Source organism: Channa argus, chromosome 11 (assembly GCF_033026475.1).
Source record: "Channa argus isolate prfri chromosome 11, Channa argus male v1.0, whole genome shotgun sequence".
NCBI classification, from domain to species: domain Eukaryota; kingdom Metazoa; phylum Chordata; class Actinopteri; order Anabantiformes; family Channidae; genus Channa; species Channa argus.
The window spans coordinates 2,590,376-2,607,953 of NC_090207.1; the positions used below are offsets into that span (position 1 = coordinate 2,590,376).

At 38.1% G+C, this 17,578-nt stretch overlaps 1 protein-coding gene across 3 annotated transcripts in view; it reads right to left on the reverse strand.

Annotated features, from left to right (window-relative positions):
• Nucleotides 1–17,578, reverse strand: part of fras1 (Fraser extracellular matrix complex subunit 1) — a 219,048-nt gene that overhangs the window by 113,060 nt on the left and 88,410 nt on the right. For all 3 annotated transcript variants that reach the window (XM_067521433.1, XM_067521432.1, XM_067521430.1), the window contains exons 12-13: nt 12,492–12,635; nt 9,522–9,668 (exon numbers count right to left, since the gene is read on the reverse strand). In XM_067521433.1, the coding sequence (XP_067377534.1) occupies nt 9,522–9,668; nt 12,492–12,635 (291 nt within the window). The remainder of the gene's footprint in view (nt 1–9,521; nt 9,669–12,491; nt 12,636–17,578) is intronic.

Here is a 17,578-nt window from a genome sequence, read left to right on the forward strand (position 1 = left end):
CAAATATTGACTCATCAGTCCACAAGACTTTGCCCACTCTGATCCTTTCTTCAGATTTGCCATCTTTACTGGGTTTTTTCTTGGCAACTCTGCCCATGAGGCCAGCTGACGCGAGACTCCTATGCACAGTGTCCGTGCACGCTACACTCTCTCATGTTTTATTTAACAATGCAGCCAATTCGGGGGCAGCAAGGCATTAGCTTTCCACGGAGGACATGTTTAAGTGCTGGGCAGAGAGCTGGGTCTGCAGCACGTCTCTGGAGACTACAGTGTACACTTTTTAAAGAAATCTCTAATTTCTTGCCTATATCTTAGAGAGAATAACCTTCCCGTCTAAAGACAAGTGTAGACAGACATTTGTTTTTGTTTGGCCACTTTTAATTAAAATGTACAATGAAACTGACAGGCCACTGTCAGTTGAATATAATAATAATTTAAATGCAGTGTTGAGGCAGTTAATGGCTGCATCTACATGAATGTTAAGGTCACCCACTATAATGACTACATATCTGTATTAAGCACTAAATCGGATAGAAGATCCGAAACTTCAATCAAGACCTATGAATAAGAGAGGACGATATACATTAACAAATAGAAGTGGTTTTAGGTGTTAGGATGCCAATATTTTTGTCCATGACTGTATATATAGACTGATGGTGAAGCTGCACAGATAAGAAAGCGTAGGTCCAGTGACTGAGAACAAAGTTAAAAGACAGAGACAGAAAACTGAAAGTCAAAGGTAACATGAGGTTGAGGAAGTGGAATAGAGGAGTTGAGAAGACATTAAAAGCGGGAAAACAACAAAATGGGTGTCACCCAAGGAGAGAGGAATTAATTAAATCAACATTTTTAAAATAGGATGATGAAAATCTTCCTCAATTAAGGAAAGATGCCAGAAGTTAACCTAATATGTTATCGTAAAAAGCAGCATGAGATATAAACCTCCTGATCCCCTGCTCTGCGACAGAGATTTTCCTCGGGTAAGAAATTTCATATCTACTCATTCTCTTTATCAACTTATAAACACATATTCCCTAAACACAACAACATTTTCCAGTTTAATCAAACATACAGACGTACACTTTATTTCCAACAGTGTTCTGCGATTTGAGGCATGTTGGGATTAGGTGTCGGTGATTTTCTGCAGAGTAATTGACCTGATTCTCTTCAGAGACATTTGATGTCGAGTAAGGCAAAGGGCCAATGAACGAAAGGTTCTGGTGTGAATACCACCATATGTCAACTTATCTCACTGCATTTTTTGCAAACTTCTTTTGTAATAAACAGTTTTTGAAGTACGTAGCATTACTGCAGCATTTAAATGGCCATGAACTTTGAATCAAGCAGCCTCTTCACACAAACTGACAGAGTAGCAGGCTCTTGTTGCCTTTCACAAGAATAATGACCGGAGGCGTTTTTGAATGTTAAGCACATAATTTACACGTTTGTCTGTGAGCAAACTGTTATTTTCATCTCACAGCCATCTACAGCAGATAATATCCTGAGCAATGGTTATTCCAGTCCAGGCAGCTCATTAATGCTACAAGCCATTTACCCTGATGATCCGCCAACCGTGCGCTCATATGGAATATTAGAGGAGTCACAGGTTTCCAGTCGTTGTGAATTGAACATTAAAATAGCATCCTGGCACTTCGCCTTTGCAACTGAGGACACAGATGTCGCCAAGCAGTGTGACCTGGAGAAACTGAAAAAAAGGCAATATTCCTCTGAGTGGAAACCCAGTAACAGCCTGACTGCTGAAAAAGTGTACTTTAATGCAGTTTGCTATCCAGAAATAGGCCGAAAATCTCAAAACATGTTCCATTATTAAAGTAAGCAATTTAAAGAATTGTGCTGCCAGGGATATTTTACCTTGTTATTGAGGCAGCACAATTTGGGGTTTGTTAATCTTATCCACACATACTGTGTTTCTTTATCAGCTCCTTTATATTTTCCTGCATTTTCTTGTGCAAATTGAATGAGGTTTTTACCACCCGTCCTCCACATTTCTATGGCCAATACAACTTCAGGAAAGGTGTCCAGCATGGTGACTAAAAGACTGTAAAAATGGAGATCTGCATTACAAAATGATTAGTAATCTGAGCTGTGTTGACTGTACATGTGGTGCATTGTGCGTGTTTGCTACAGTATTTTCTGGGCTGATGTGTTTTGTATCACATTATTTAGTGCGTCTGCAAAACAAAATGCAAATCTTTCCACCGAATCAGTACTTTTCAGCTTGTACTTTTAAAGGAGTCACACTGTCTTTTCTTTGTGGCTCTTTGCTTCCCTTTCCTTTTACTCATAACATTCATTGTGAAAAATTACCACCAACCACCAGCAAAATCGAGTTTTTCATAGTTTTTGCTGTGGGTGGAAAAATCAGTCTTTTCTATCAGCTGGGGATTTAAATCACTGACAGTGGATGATTTAAGGAGCACACTGGTGGTTTTGCAATCTTTTAGTCCATTAGTTTTAAATTTACACTTTAATGTATGTTCCTGAGGAGTTTTTTTTTTTTTTTTTATACCACCAATTTCTTGATTGATTTTCTATCTTTCAAACCACTTCTGGTTGCAGCTGGTGTCAGAATGTTGTGAAAATTAACCCTATAAGACTTGAAAAATGATTCTTAAAACTTCTATTCAAATAAATATATACAGTATTTGCTTATTAATAGTCACATCCAGCATGTGTGAGTTGTAAAATGCCTGTGGAAAATGCCAAGTTTAAAAGAATCGGCTGTAGAAAAACATCCCACTGCTCAGCTGTGAGCTGCTGGACTGAAACTTTGAAGGGAAAAGAAGAGTAAATATCAATATGTAGTTCGGCAGTGGACTCACAAGTGTCTGAATTTCCCTAAAGAACTCAAAACCAACAAGGTTTTTAGAACAGCCCAGTGTAAAATAAATGCAAAGTGACAAAGTTGGTCGAAATCCTGTCCGTGATGGATTACCTGTCTGGGGCAAGTCTCAAGTCTCTGAAAGTTATTTTTTATATTGCACTGACATGCATTCAAAGCCACAGCTGCCTGGGAGATAGAAAATCCATCCAAAATGTTACATTAAGGGCTGAAATGTGGATGGCAGAAGTGTTTACACAAACTGTAGTTAGAAGGCTGTTACATGCAAAAATAAAACCTAGGTTCATTAAGTTGCAATGAGACGGTTGAAGGATAAACTACTGAAATCTCCGGGCATCCCAAGGTTACAGGAGAGTAAGATTTCTTCAGTTCTGTAAACTTGCAGGTGAACAATGGAACTTGCTTCCACTGTGACAGTTAGATTGACAGGTGAAATGGTTTCCTGCCCTACTTTTCAATTTGTATGCTCTTCAAGCTTTTCCTATTTCCTTGCCATCATCTCCCTGTCGATCTTCTCTTTCAGTTTCTGAAGATGTGCACCTCTTTCCGTCTCTTGCCATGACACTCTTTTCTCTGTCCTAGGCTCTTTCTTCCCTCAGCCCTCTGGCTACTCAGTTTCACACTGGATTTCTTGTCATTTCTCTTTCTCTTTGCTTGAGTGTTTCTGGTTCTTTCTCTCAATCTGTGATTCATCTGTTCTACACCCTTGTTCAATTTTAATGTCTCTCTTTCTAGCTGTCCTCTTCTTCTCAAGACCCAGATTGTGCCCATGATGCTTTGATTCGAAATAAAATAACTGCTGAATACAGACTTTGCGCACAGGAATTTCTTTGGCATCTGTTTTGCCATCATTTTCTCACTGAACATCTGCAGTAGTGCATCAGTCTTCCAAAGCAAAATACAAAATTTTAGGGAAAAAAAATGTTTAAATGTAACCCCTGTCCCTTTCAACTGATATTTAAAAAAAATATCCATCTTACATAGGAGGTAAAAGACAAAAGACGCCATCATTCTATACAACATGGGACTTCTGTGTATATACTATTTCTCTATGATGGAGACACTAAACACAGACATAGCCCCCCCACCACCCCCAAAATGGTTATAGCCAACAAGGGGATTACACGTCCTTTACCTTGCCCCTCGCAGGAAAGCAATTTATTTTTCTGTGCAGCCTGAAGCGTAAAGTTATCAGCAAATGTAATCCTAGCAGGCCAGTTGCCAAAAAACCTCCTCTAAAGCCTACTCTGCATAAACCAGGGTGGTTGAGATGAATGCACAGTCACACGGTGCAGCGGATAATCTTCGCTCTCTGTCCTCCTGGGACAAGCAGGGACACACGATTACTGCATTGCCGCGCTACACATCCCCTCAAACCTTGAGTGATAAAACAAGATGGGATGAGAGATTCGCCAATTAAACTGAGTGCAGAGAAAGCAGCCTTGAAAAGAGAAAATGGAACCAAGAAAAACAATATATATATATATATATATATATATATATATATATATATATATATATATATATATATATATATATATATATATATATATATATATATATATATATATATATATATATATATATATATATATATATATATATATATATATATATATATATATATATATATATATAGGAGCTATTGGAATGGAAATAGAAATGGAACAAAGTTTCAATGTGAAAGTTTTTCTGTTATGATGATACCTGGTCACTTATAGTAAAAAGCATATATATATATATATACACATAGAGAGAGAGAGAGAGAAACAAACAAACCAGAACTGATACAGAGACAACAAAGGCAGTATTGCAAAGAAATCTAACTAGCTAGTTCCTTTCAACTTCCAAACACCAAGGAGGAACATTTTATCTTCATTTGTTCTCTTGGGTGAAGCCAAACTGTAGAAGCAGCTCAGCAAACATGGAGGAGGAAAAACAGCTCTTCCACATTGGCCACAAATATGCTTATACCTTAATGTTACTGGTTTTTAATTTAGAAAACAGGAGAAGGGAGCCAGTAAAATGCTGCTTTTGTCATGATTGCCCTGCTGTCTGACTGCCACTCTGAAAATGAAAGCAACTAAGTTAACTTAAGCTATAACAGAATAAATGGCTCCCGGTTTTCCTAAGATTCCAGTGAGTGAAGTCTTGAGACTCAGAGCTGTGAAAATCATGCCGAACCAAAACAGCTAGGAATCCCTACAGGTTTCATAGTTCTCTCTAAAGCTTTTGGCAGGTGAAGTGAGAATGAGATGGTCAAATACGATACAAGTACAACAGCACTGAAGTCAACATGAATAGAAACTACGTTCTGTGTTTGCCCCCCTTTAACCAAACAGTCTGGATTCCAACTCAGGTCTACAGTGGGACAGTTTTCTGCTCACTTACCAACCTTTCCAACCACCTCCTTGCAGCTTGGTGCCTTCATATAAATGCAAAGCTCCGTTCCTTTAAAATACAATATGTTGCATTGGACATAAGTCAGTGTCTGACTCAGTTCTGTGAAAACGTAATTGTATTTGCAGCTTAGGTTCAAATGAAAATTATTAAATGTTTTATTATTATGAAAAGTTATTAAATGTTCCTCCCTTTGTTTTTCTGTTTCACTTGTATTACTTTTCCAGCCTTTTGTTGCGCCTCTTGCAACTTTTTCGAGATGTGTTCCTGCCATCAAATTCAAAATCAGCTAATATTTTCTATGAAACGGTAAAATGTTTCACTTTCAACATCTGATATGTTGTTTATTTTCTATTGTGAATAGAATATTTGTTGATGAAATCTGTGAGTCATTGCATTGTGTTTTTATTCATGTTCTACACATCATCCCAACTTGTTTTGAATTTGGTTGTAAAAAGGACTGATTGCTAAGCTGCATCTATCAAAGGTACTGAATGTTTCTGTGATATGTTATTTCATTTCTATCATCACTATTCCTTCCATTTTTGTCTGTATAGCAAGGCTCTGATGTACAGCCAATTTGGGTTAAAGTTATCAAAGAAACAGATTGCACAAGTCCTCTGAAACATAAGATCGAAGTGTCTATACTTTCTTACTGACTGTGTATTGAAAATAATCAGGTTTTACACTTAAAAATAGTAGGTGTGTTTTAAAATGAACTAAAATGAAAGGGCTATAGGTTACACATGTATTGTACATTACAAGCAGGCCCGCGTTTTTTTTTTTTTCCCCTTTTGCCATCTAGTCAGAACCCACAGAGCAAGAGCAACATGCAAAATGTGTCTTAACTCACAAAGCCATTAGAAAGAAAGCAGAAGATGGGTTGGGCTCATTCCCATAAATACAACAAGCCACCTAAGAATATAAGCAGACAGAATAGATGCAGTTAAACCTTTTATAATGAGTAGGACGCGTTAAAATACCAGGGAGGTCTGAAACAATGCACTTAGCTCTGGGTGGTCCTGGTCCTTTGCCAAGAAGTGCTACAATCCAGCATAAACATCTCCAGCACCTTCTAATCACCTCACACCCTCATTACTGCTGTGTTCTACTACTGTACTCCCATCTTCTTTGCCTTGTCTTCAACATCCTCTCTCATTTATTTAATGTTTTTTCGACAAACAAGAGTTCACTCAGGCTAAACCTCCTCTAATAGCCTTGACCTAAGCTCCTACTGATGTGTGGCCACAGTGACTCCCACTGTCTCCTGCTGCTCTCTTGTCTTTTGTCCCCAGAAAGAAACTGCTTGGGAAAGCGAAGAGGAGGTTTTGCTCTCATTAAACTCAGCTGGAAGTCAGCTGGAAGTTAAAAGAAACGGTCCGCTAACTAGTTGGCTGCGTCTTGCACGGAAGACGGCATTTTCTGCAGAATTAAACCTGGATGGATGTGGAATAAATGCATGGCAGGGGATGTCGTGTGCAACTGCTGCCACTGTATTCATTTGTTTTTACTGTGCCTCATTTTGGGAATTAAATATCTGCAGCAATACATGGAAGAAGAATCCTGCAGTGGATGATGTTGGTGTATATGGCATTAAAGCAGGACAGAGGCAGCATAAATGCAAGAAGTGGTTTGTATAATATGGGTTTATACAGTACTGTGTACAGTGCAGGAGGCTGAATGGATGGAAGCACGATCAAACAAAGCTGCAATGGCTCCTGCTGTATATCCTTGTGCACTGGGAGGTCTGGAATTTCAATCCTCCTGACAATATTCATTAAGGTGTGAAATTGGACTGCAGAAACGGCCTGACTGTAATCACATTGTGGTAACTCTCTGCACTCTCACCCACCCACAACCCCCCTCTCCCATCCACTCTCCCTGTATTTGCACCCGTCATCCCCAGAAGTCACAGCAGGTCTTCCCCACTCGCAGCACTGTTCGGGGTATATTAACCAGCCCACAGGGGTTTAGCTCACTGGGCCACAATTTTATTTATTGGTCCAGGCTTTGGAGGCATTCAGAGACACTGGTGGAGTAACACTCAATGTAGATGTGAATTTATTAGTAGTAGGATGGTCTAGCTCCTCCTACTGGTTTTAGGTCCTGCAAAGACTGCAGATATTTTATAAAATAAGAGCATGTGTAAGTGCACAGAATGCATCTCTACGTTGCTAAAAGTTTGGATCTTATATGACATTTACATTTATACGACAGTCACATTTTCTCTACTATCATAACAAATAGACTAATGCTAGGATCAGAGTACGCAGCATCAGCCGGGATAATCCTGGGATTAGCTGGAACAAACGTAAGGATTAAGAAACAAAAATGAGTATCATGCATGACAATTTCTCATTTCATTCCATGATCATAAATATCAACCAGCCACAACATTATGGCCATCTGATAATTTTAATATTGTTTAAAATTGTTTTCTTAGGAGAATATTTATATGTTTGCACTTATCTAAACTATAAATAATCTGCTTTGTACATTTACTAAAGTAAAAATATTGCGTTTGTATTCCGTATGTGTACTTCTACTGTCTCTGCACAAAGTGTATCACATTTTGCTGCAAATGGGTCTGTGTAACTGCAGACTGCTGGTGAAACAAAGTCAGAAAGATGTGTGTCAATAGTCTTATCAATCATCTACCTATGTCATGCAACCAGTAGAAGGTGGTGGGCTGTGACTGGCTTATGTTGCCAAACCTGACACAATAACAAAAATAGAAAACTACACAATCTTGCTGCCTTTAAATGGTTAATGTACATATTGTACGCTGCGGTCAACCTAAAATAAATCAAACAGTACTTCATGTAACTTCTACACAATAAAGCTGCAATTAATCATTTCCACTACTGACATGTAAAACATGTAAAAGTGTTGGTAGACATGAAAAAAAAGCCTTTCTAGAGAAAAGACTTTATATTCCCACTCATCATGTCAAAAAGTTTACTTATTTGACTTATAATTAGTGTTTTAATCATTCCTAAAATATTCCCTTTTTTCTCGCTACATAGCTTAAAATTAACTACTGTGCCAACGACTCAAGGCATCAGAAATAAATAAGTAATGGATTTGACAATAAAGCCCTTTGTTTTTGTTTTTAAAAAAGGGATTATTTCCTGGCAGAGCCTTTCAGTTTTTTTCTGTGGGTGTCAACTGATTGACAGGAAAAAGAGAGCATAACATAATGCAGCAGTACTCAGTATTCAGCTTCAGCTGAGTGAAATAACAATAAAACCAAAAACTTTATAAAAGCCAAATCAAAAGAGTGCAATTTTTAAGTCAATTTAATTTTCAATTCTAAATCAATGGGCTAATTGACTTTCTGAACCTTCTTTCGAAAAACAGTGCTAATACATAAAGGAGTGAAAGAAAGGAGAGGAACATTTGCAGACACGTAGACAGATGCAAACGTATTGAAATTTGAAATACTGCTCGAAAAACTTTTCCAAACAATCATCGCCAGGGAGATTGAGCCAAAGTGCATCAACAGTTCAGCAGCTACACAATAAAAAGTAAGACTTCTACAATCTCTAAAATATGTGAGCACATTTGGTCGCTGCTGTGCTTCCAAACAACATCTTTCTTTGGCTTTTTCTAAGGACTTAGTCAGCAGAGCCACAATACTGAAGCAATAAAACTTGGACCCTAGAGAGAGCTTTCTGTTTTGTCATATGTTCAGTCAGTATCTACTCAAAAGTAATTCTGATAACCAATTCAGTGAAAACAAGTCATGCAGAGTTTATTAGAGTCTCCAAAAACACTGATGTGGCAAGTGAGGTGTCCCACTGTTAAACTGCTTGTTTGCTGAACTGTGATTGCACTTTTGGCCACTGTGCCAAGAGGTTGAGAGCTGTCGACTGAAAGATGTTTGGATTTTGACTTCGCATAAAGGAAAGACTAGAAAGACAAACTAGAAACATGGACCAGAAAGAAAAGAGACTTTGTATAAGTTGTACAAGCTATACTGTTTATCACCTTTTCAAGTAACTGAATGGGGAATGTTTAAATTAAAGGTTTAACAATAATTGTGACAAATACAACCTTCTAACTAACAAGAGTAATCAAATCTAACCTAATTTTATTAATCTTATTGATTGAGAAAACTCAATAAATATGACCAATAGCTTGGCCTCTCACTACCAAAGCTCCTTGAATTGGAGGTAGACGCAGCAAAACGCTACTTTGACCTCTGTAATGGCATCCAGGTGGAACATTAAGTCACATGACATCCTGTGATACTCACGGTGACAGTGTGTGTGGTCACGCTGGTAGGAACCAGGTGGACAGGTAGCTAGGCACTGGTCGCCATCAGTGCTCAGCAGGGGCAGCTGGGAGCCACAGGACTGGCACTCCCACCTACTGGAACAGGTGGCACAGGACGACTGGCAGGCTGTGTGGGGGAAAGGAGAGAGTGAGTTTCACCTAAAAATGCATTTCCTCTTCTCATCTGAGCTTTGATTATTCTAAAGGACTAATGGCCAATGCTAAACCCACCAATAGTTAAAGGGTAACGGGACTAAAGAACCTGGATGTGCAGTTCATCTGAAGTGAAGCCAGTACAGTAGCATCACATTTAAACTGCTGGGTGATAAAACACCCCTGAATGTTCCCAATGAGATTTATTGTATAATTTGACAAAGTGAACATCTAACCATATAAAATTGTTTTGCGTAGTTAGAACATGGCATAAAGTAACAGCAAACGTGCCCCTGGAATCTGTCGGACTCCCTTAGATCTTATTTTTTTTAAATCTCTGTAAACAAATCTGACATTTCTCTCTGCTTCCCATTTGGACTCAGTACTGCTATCACCAAGTTTAAAACTCTTTCCTATTTAAAGTGGATTATATGTAGTTTGCTTACACCTACCTATGTGATGCAAGGTGCGGTTAACAAAAAAAAAAAAAAACACGAGAATAAAAACGTTTTTGCTAGTTTAATCCCTTCACCACCCACAACAAAGTCATCTAAGACCTGCAAAATGTATTAAAAAAGTCTAAAACTATTCTAATACAACTTCTCTGAATAATTAATCTTTGCTCTAAATGTAGAACAAAAACAAAAACTTTTGCAGATTAATTTTAGTAATGCATCCACTGAGACGAAATATATTACACAGAGAAATAATGAATTCATTGTTCCATCCAAACATTCTGATTAAACACGCGCTATAGTATGCTAGTAAAGATCTTTCACTTTGTCAGCTAGACAATGATGTTTCTCAGTTTGGTGCAATGTAATCTACTTAAAGACATCTCCATAAACATAATAATGAAACCAGTACATATGGAACGAGAGAAAATAAAAATGCACTGAGGAGACTTCAGAGGTTTTTTAATGAAAAATCTCCAGATTACTGAATAGAAAGGAACTAAATCTGTGATGAACCTTGTAGCCACCCACAGAGACGGGGATAAAACAAGGAAAGAAGATAGGAGTAGGGGAAACGAGAGAGAAAAAAGATAAGGAGATTGACAGACTCGAGGCAAAAAGAGATGTCAAGAAAGATGAAAGGTCTAAGAGAGAAGTGGGAGAGATCATCTTATCCACAATGTGGGTTCAGGCTCCCAGCTTTGGCTTTGCTTGCACACATGTACTGTATCATGTTTGGATGGTCTGTAGTAGTAGAGGGATCCCGTTGCAACAAACTTCAATGTGGTGTATATGTCTATGGGAGACAGAATTACTATTAAATGCCCAATTGTAAAACTGGATATTTGGAAATAACACAATATATCAGCATTTTCATCCTTAGTTTAATTTTAATGACAATAGCGAGCTGCAAATTTTATTTTAAACCTGCACCGATCTGCTGGTAATGTACTGTTCAACTGTGTTCGAAAAACTACAGCAAATAAGACATTCACTTATTATGGCAATTTACAATATGCGGATCCAAAATCTCAAATGTAATTTGGGTTATTGTTTTGAGAGAAGTGTGATCTGAATATAATAACTTTCTTTGTAATGCTGTTATGTCTCTTCATTGTTATTGTTTACTTCTGACTATTTTTCGTTGTGCACTATTTTTGCTTTACAGTGCTGGTGCTGACTTTTGGACACAAAACCCTGCTGGAAGATAGAATAATGTTCCAGTTTGAACAGTTACTGTAACACTGACTAAATCTATACAAACTTTGCACATTTTGGACCCAAGCAGACGTCTTTATTTTCATACAAAAAGAGTATAAGTGTGGAAATGCTGCTAAAAGACTTCCCCGGCAGCATTAGCAGCTAGGCTTCAAAGTAATAACTTTAACAGAGCTTGATAGCTTTCACATTTCTAAGCATTCGGTGTTTACAGCTTCATGAACGGTCACAGGCAGTGAGTGTCGGGCTCACGAGGAGAACGGGTAATCGAAATGGGACAGTGGATAGCTAAAATTGAAATGTTAAAATAAATAAAAATAATAAAATAAAATGTTAAGAAGATTACAGCTGTTGCAGGTCAGCGGTCAGAGTCAAGGTGGCATCACTGGTAACAAGGAAGTTTATTGCGACAGTGAACAGGTACACAGGCCGATTACAAACATCACCTTGGATACAGGCTACAGACAAGCAATCAAGTTAGATGGAGACACTAGTGCAGTCCTAAAATTTTATGTGTGCTAGCTGCGATGCTGATGCCCCTTGACTTTTCCAAACATTTCCTTAAGCCAAAGGTTGTTATCAGCGACAGATAGATAAAGATGATCTTAAATCTACAGTAGTTATTCTTTATAATGTTCAATAAATATCTTTCTGCAGGTTAGATTCAGAATGTGGATTTCTTATGAAGCTGGAATATCTGAATCTAGACACATGCAGCCTGTTAAATATAGTATTTACTGAAAGTGATTCAAAGAACCTCCGCAGAGCTTCGTACAATCTAAATTACGGGAGCCATCAATAGAGAAGTAAGCTGATCTTCCTTCGGTCTTTTGTTTATCCTTAGCAGACACCAGGAATCCCACTGAAATCACTGAAAGGTTTTGCTGATTGCCGTACATACACTGATTTCATGTGTTATAAGTCACTAAGTTTTGCTCCCCAAAAGAGAATATTTTCTTTTTCCCATTGATTTTCAGCATCACTGTTAACAGTTTAATGATCTGTTAACAAGTAGCATTAAACAACATTAGGCAGTTATGTTTAAGTGTGACAGTTTTCATTTTCACTAGTATTGTCACTGCATGGTCATTTTAGGAGATTTGTCTGTAGTATATAAGTCCTACCTGCACATACTCTTCCCTCTGCATAGTAACCAGCTGGACAGACAGACAGGCAGTGGCCAAGGTGGAGAAGGGCCTTTGGGTCCTTGCAGCTTTCACAGTAGTCAGGAGTTCCCAAACACGCCAAACAGTCTGCATGGCACTGGACTGAAAAACAAACATTTCATTTTTAATATAATGTACTGGGTGAAAAAACCAATAGAAAGACGTCCTGTATACACACACTCTGATCACCGATTTATGGAAATCTGGACAGAAATTGTTGGAAGATTATAGAAGTAATCTCAGTCACTAGCACACACATTTTGACTTTCACTTTCATGCAAATTTAATTTCACAGATTTGAATCTGAAAAATCAAAATCAGAGATTCAGTTAAGAGGGCAGATGACTTTCATATAGCAAAACTACACATGTCCACACAAACAAAAATAACATTTTAATCAAATTCCGTTCATGGCATTTGGTCAAACCGGTAATGGTTTTGAAAAGTTTTTGAATGTGTTTAAGTGCTTTCGCTGCCCACAATGATTCCCACTTGGTCCAGCCCTCACCAAACAACTTGTTTCTTTCATTTAACTGCACTTAAAAGTAACTATTCGCTGAGAAATCCCAAGTGTAAACAGAATTTCCGTGACATAAATCTTAAGAAACAAGTAAAGCACTTTAATTTTGGAGTTGACAGTACCCATTAATTTAAGTATTAGTATTTCATTGGTATTGCATCAATACTTGAAGTCCTCGGCATAACTGTGTCAATCTCATGCATCCTTGGTGCCATTGTGGGACACTTTCTTTCATTTTCTGGCGCTGACATAGCAAGATCTCATGCCCTAACAAAAAGCCCTCTGTCTAAGCAGCCAATTAATCATTTACTGCTAGAATATAATAAACACAACTACGGTGTGGATACCCCACACACACAGATTTTGTGCAACAGTGTAGGGAGTAATCTAATCTAATTAACTGGTTTGAAAAAGGTACCGTAACTTTTAAAGATGCTCTTTAAAACCTTTAATGAAGACTTATTATTATTATTGCTGTGATACATCCGTAAGTGTACAAGGTCAAAAGAAATAAGTAAATATGAATTTTAAGGAAACAAAACACTGTGGGTAAGTATCTCTTATTGAATGGTATAAACTTTTCCATGACTTTCCCTGAATAACCATTGTGACCCACAAACAATGCTCCTCCTGGGTTTGTTAAAGTTGTTCTTCTGTTTTCTAACTTAGGATAGTTGTGAAGGCATAATCAGTGTGTTTCCCTCTAGTTTACTATGAAGTAAAGCAGCTAAAATTCATCATTGATTACAGTGAATTTATGAAACTAGATGGTAGAAAAAAAACACAACCCTGCATCAGTCAAGCCTTTGATATCCTCTACACTGGTTTGGAAGTTACCCAGTTTTTCAAAGTCTAAAATAAAGGAGCACAACTCCCTCTCACCACCCTGTAAGCATCTGGAACGACCGAAACAGGCATGACAGCAATAATACTCATCGAATCTGGATTGCAGAACAAGCGAAAGCACGCAGCTTCTTGTCAAACAATATGCAGACTGCTTGCACTTGATTGCACTGTGATTGCTCAATTCATTACGTGAATGTATTGAGCAAATAAAGTGCTTGCTGCTTGTAGAAATGTGACTGGGGGATCTGATTAATGTGACAATTGCAGAACAGGAAGAGCAAGGCAAAGGGTGAGAGAGAGAAAAAATTGAACTGAATATATAAGACAAGACAAGGAGAAGACATAGGACAAATTATAAGAGACTGAAAAAGTGGAAAGGGGAAAAAAAGGAGTAGGAGAAGATGAGAACATGAAAAAGATGGGAGCAAATCTATAACCTTAATGGCAAATAACAGTGTCAGTAACCCAGAACAAAATGTTGAAAGTGTCTCCATCTCTCTTTTTTCTGCCATTCATTCTCATTTTTACCATACTTTTCATCCCGTCATTTCCCCCCCCATCTTACACAGACACAGAGGATCTGAGAGAAAAACTGGAGTTATGTGCAAACATCTAGAGCATGAAGAGGAGGGAGGGGAGAGGGAAAAGTGGAAGAATGAGATGCTTATCGGTGCATGTTCATGCCCACTGACAGGCTTACTGGCAAATACGAACATCATTCAAGTGTTTATCTCTCTATTCAGATGTGGCTAATGCGTCAGCTAGTGGTAATTTAGCAGCCTTGCATATATCCTGGTATTCACAGTTCAGGCCTTTCACCAGACAAGACACTCCTCAATGTTAAACAGAGGAAACAAATGAGTATATATTTAATACAAAAACTTCTCCTGACTAGTGACAAGATAATTTTTTGTTTACTTCCAACAACAGAGTGAACCAGAATTGGATTTCCCCTCGAGGATGAAGCCACATTACAATACAAGTTTAGCAATCACACTCTTTGATACAAGGCGTTGTTTACAGAAGGCTGCCTTGATGCTGACACACTGTACTTTAATTTCCTCGCAAGCATAGCAAGCCAGATTTCCTGAAGCACAAAATTAAAAATTGCAGCCGTGATTAAAGTTGCATGAAAACAATGGAACCAGAGGTGGGGATTCAGGCGCAATTACCTGCACAGCTCCATCTCATTACAACAAACGCCACATGAGAAAATTACCACTGTGTGATGGGCTAATATTTGGCAGGAACGTTGTCAACCAACGCCATTAGAAAAGTAAAAGAGAAAAAAAAGTCACCAGCCAATTTGAATGTGCCCTCTGCCACAGTTACTTTGAACATTACTTTACTGGACATTTACCAGTAACAACCAACAATCACTAAAATATGACTGGTGATACTTCATTCCCAATGAGGAGACAGTGAACTATTTACTAATAGGATAAAATGTATTTAATCCTTTCAAACTTTGTTGATTAAACTTGATGAAATAATGGTGGGGGAATTACCTCACTGGAATGAGTGTGTGTTGGATCTGGAAGTACTAATTAGGCTTCTGAGGCCCAGAAGGTATCACACTCAAAAGTTACAGTCCCACCACAAGGAGGGATTATTGAAACCATGAGCACTAACACTCTTTGGCACAAAGTATAAATTATTTTTTTTATGATAATTGTGGTTTGGTAAATAGTAGCATATAAAAAAAAAAAAAAAGAGCATGTATTAGCACCACTTTTTTACGTGTTGGCAGCTAAGTAACAAAGTAAAAATGCACCAATGAAAACCTCTCTTAAATATCAAAATCAGAGCAGCACACAATTTTAAAAGTAGACCGTCAGTAAATATTAACAAGGCACTGGCTCAAAAATTCTACAACTCTAAATGTGCCGTACATTTCGGCACAAAACAATAATTCCCACAGCATATGCTAAGACTCATCTGGGTCAGACAGAAGAAGAAGAGGGGAAGTACAGTAGGAAGCTCACAGTACAGTGGTTCCCATGAGACCTGAACACAGCACGACTCCTAATCATGGTCCTGGGGTGTAAACTAGCCAATGAGAGGAGAGGCCACTGGCCTCTGAGCCTACAGACAGCAGTGATTAATAGGTTTAAAAGAAGATTTACAGTCCGAGTTGGAAAAGGGAACAAGAAAGAGAGCATATGTTTGTTTTATTCCACTTTTTTGTATGTTTAGCCAGGTAGACACGTTGATGCGGGGTTAACAAGTGAAAAGACTGCTTCTCGGAGCAGTATGTAAAGGTAAAGTAAAGTGGTGAAATGGTGGTTGAATCATATTTTTGCATACTGTATATACATCATGGTGCCGTCAAGGAGGTACAAAGACCATTACTGCACACACAAATACATGCAATGTAAGTGTGAATAAAGATATTACACGAATAAATGTAATTTTTTTTAACTCCGGCACAAAAGAAAATGACTCAGTATGAAAATTACACATGAACAAGTCAAACCAAGTATTAACACCGAATAAAAGCAACAGCACACACTCATTAACATCCAGAAAGACACTTAGAGAGAAACGGTGTATATGACGATTCTCTTTCCAGTGCCAACATTTTCTTTCCAACACTATACTATGAGAGACAGGCAGAGAGGAGAAGAAGCTGTTAAGAACAGAAAGAGGCAAATGGGAGTGAGACGACAATAAAGAGAGAAAGAAAAACGAGAAGGTGAACAGAAACTGTTTTAGTCTGCAGTTGTGGGAAATGATTCTTTAGGGTCACGTAAGTCTGAGTGAAGGGCTTTCAATTTCATTCCTCACTCAGTTTTGTTCATTAGGATCTGCAAACACTTCAGGCACTGCTTACTTTTCACAAGCCTCGAGGAAAAAGTAAAGATTAAAAAGGGCCAAAGAGTGTACATGCTCCGAGGAAAAGAAAGAAAAAGTTAAACATTTCCCTCTTTTTACTGTAGAGCTCACTGGTACATGATGTTCCCAGCCTGCTAGCTATGAACCTGCCAAGAAGGAATGTTGTTTTGCTATGGTGGAAGTTCTTTTAACATTTTCAGTGTCTTTCCATTTTCACACTTCAATGTTCAACACACAAGAAACATCGTAATCTGATATTATCCGTCCAGTAAACAACTTGTCCAGGCTAGCTACCTTAGGTTTTACCTTCGTACTGTGGAAGACTCACCATTTGTATAGACAAAAGATGGAAAGTGGGATTTAACATTACCTAGACTATGATGGTCCTTCACATTTCAAGCAAAACATGTCCATTGACAGCATTCATTGCTAACACTACTCAAATGAGCTCCTCAAACATTGACGTGATGGTTGTACTGTATGTAAAGACTTGTGTTATTACAGGAGGTGTATCACTAATAATGAAGACAACTATGCAGACCTCCACACCCCCACACTAAATGTTGGCCTGGAACTCCAAGGTGCCATAAAACTGTCATCACCATTACAAAATACCTGCCTTCATTTACAAGAACTAATTTGCTAAATGAGATGGAAATTAAGTGAATGCAACAGGAAAGCCACTGTACCATCTTGTGAATATCATTAATAAGCAAAGTGGTGAATTAAACATATGTTTTTAGTGGAAATCAGTTTTTTTTTTTCAAATCGAACACAATGGGTCCTCAGATGCAAATACAACTGGCTTCTTCAGGATATTACATTTTACAGGTTTCCCCTGCTG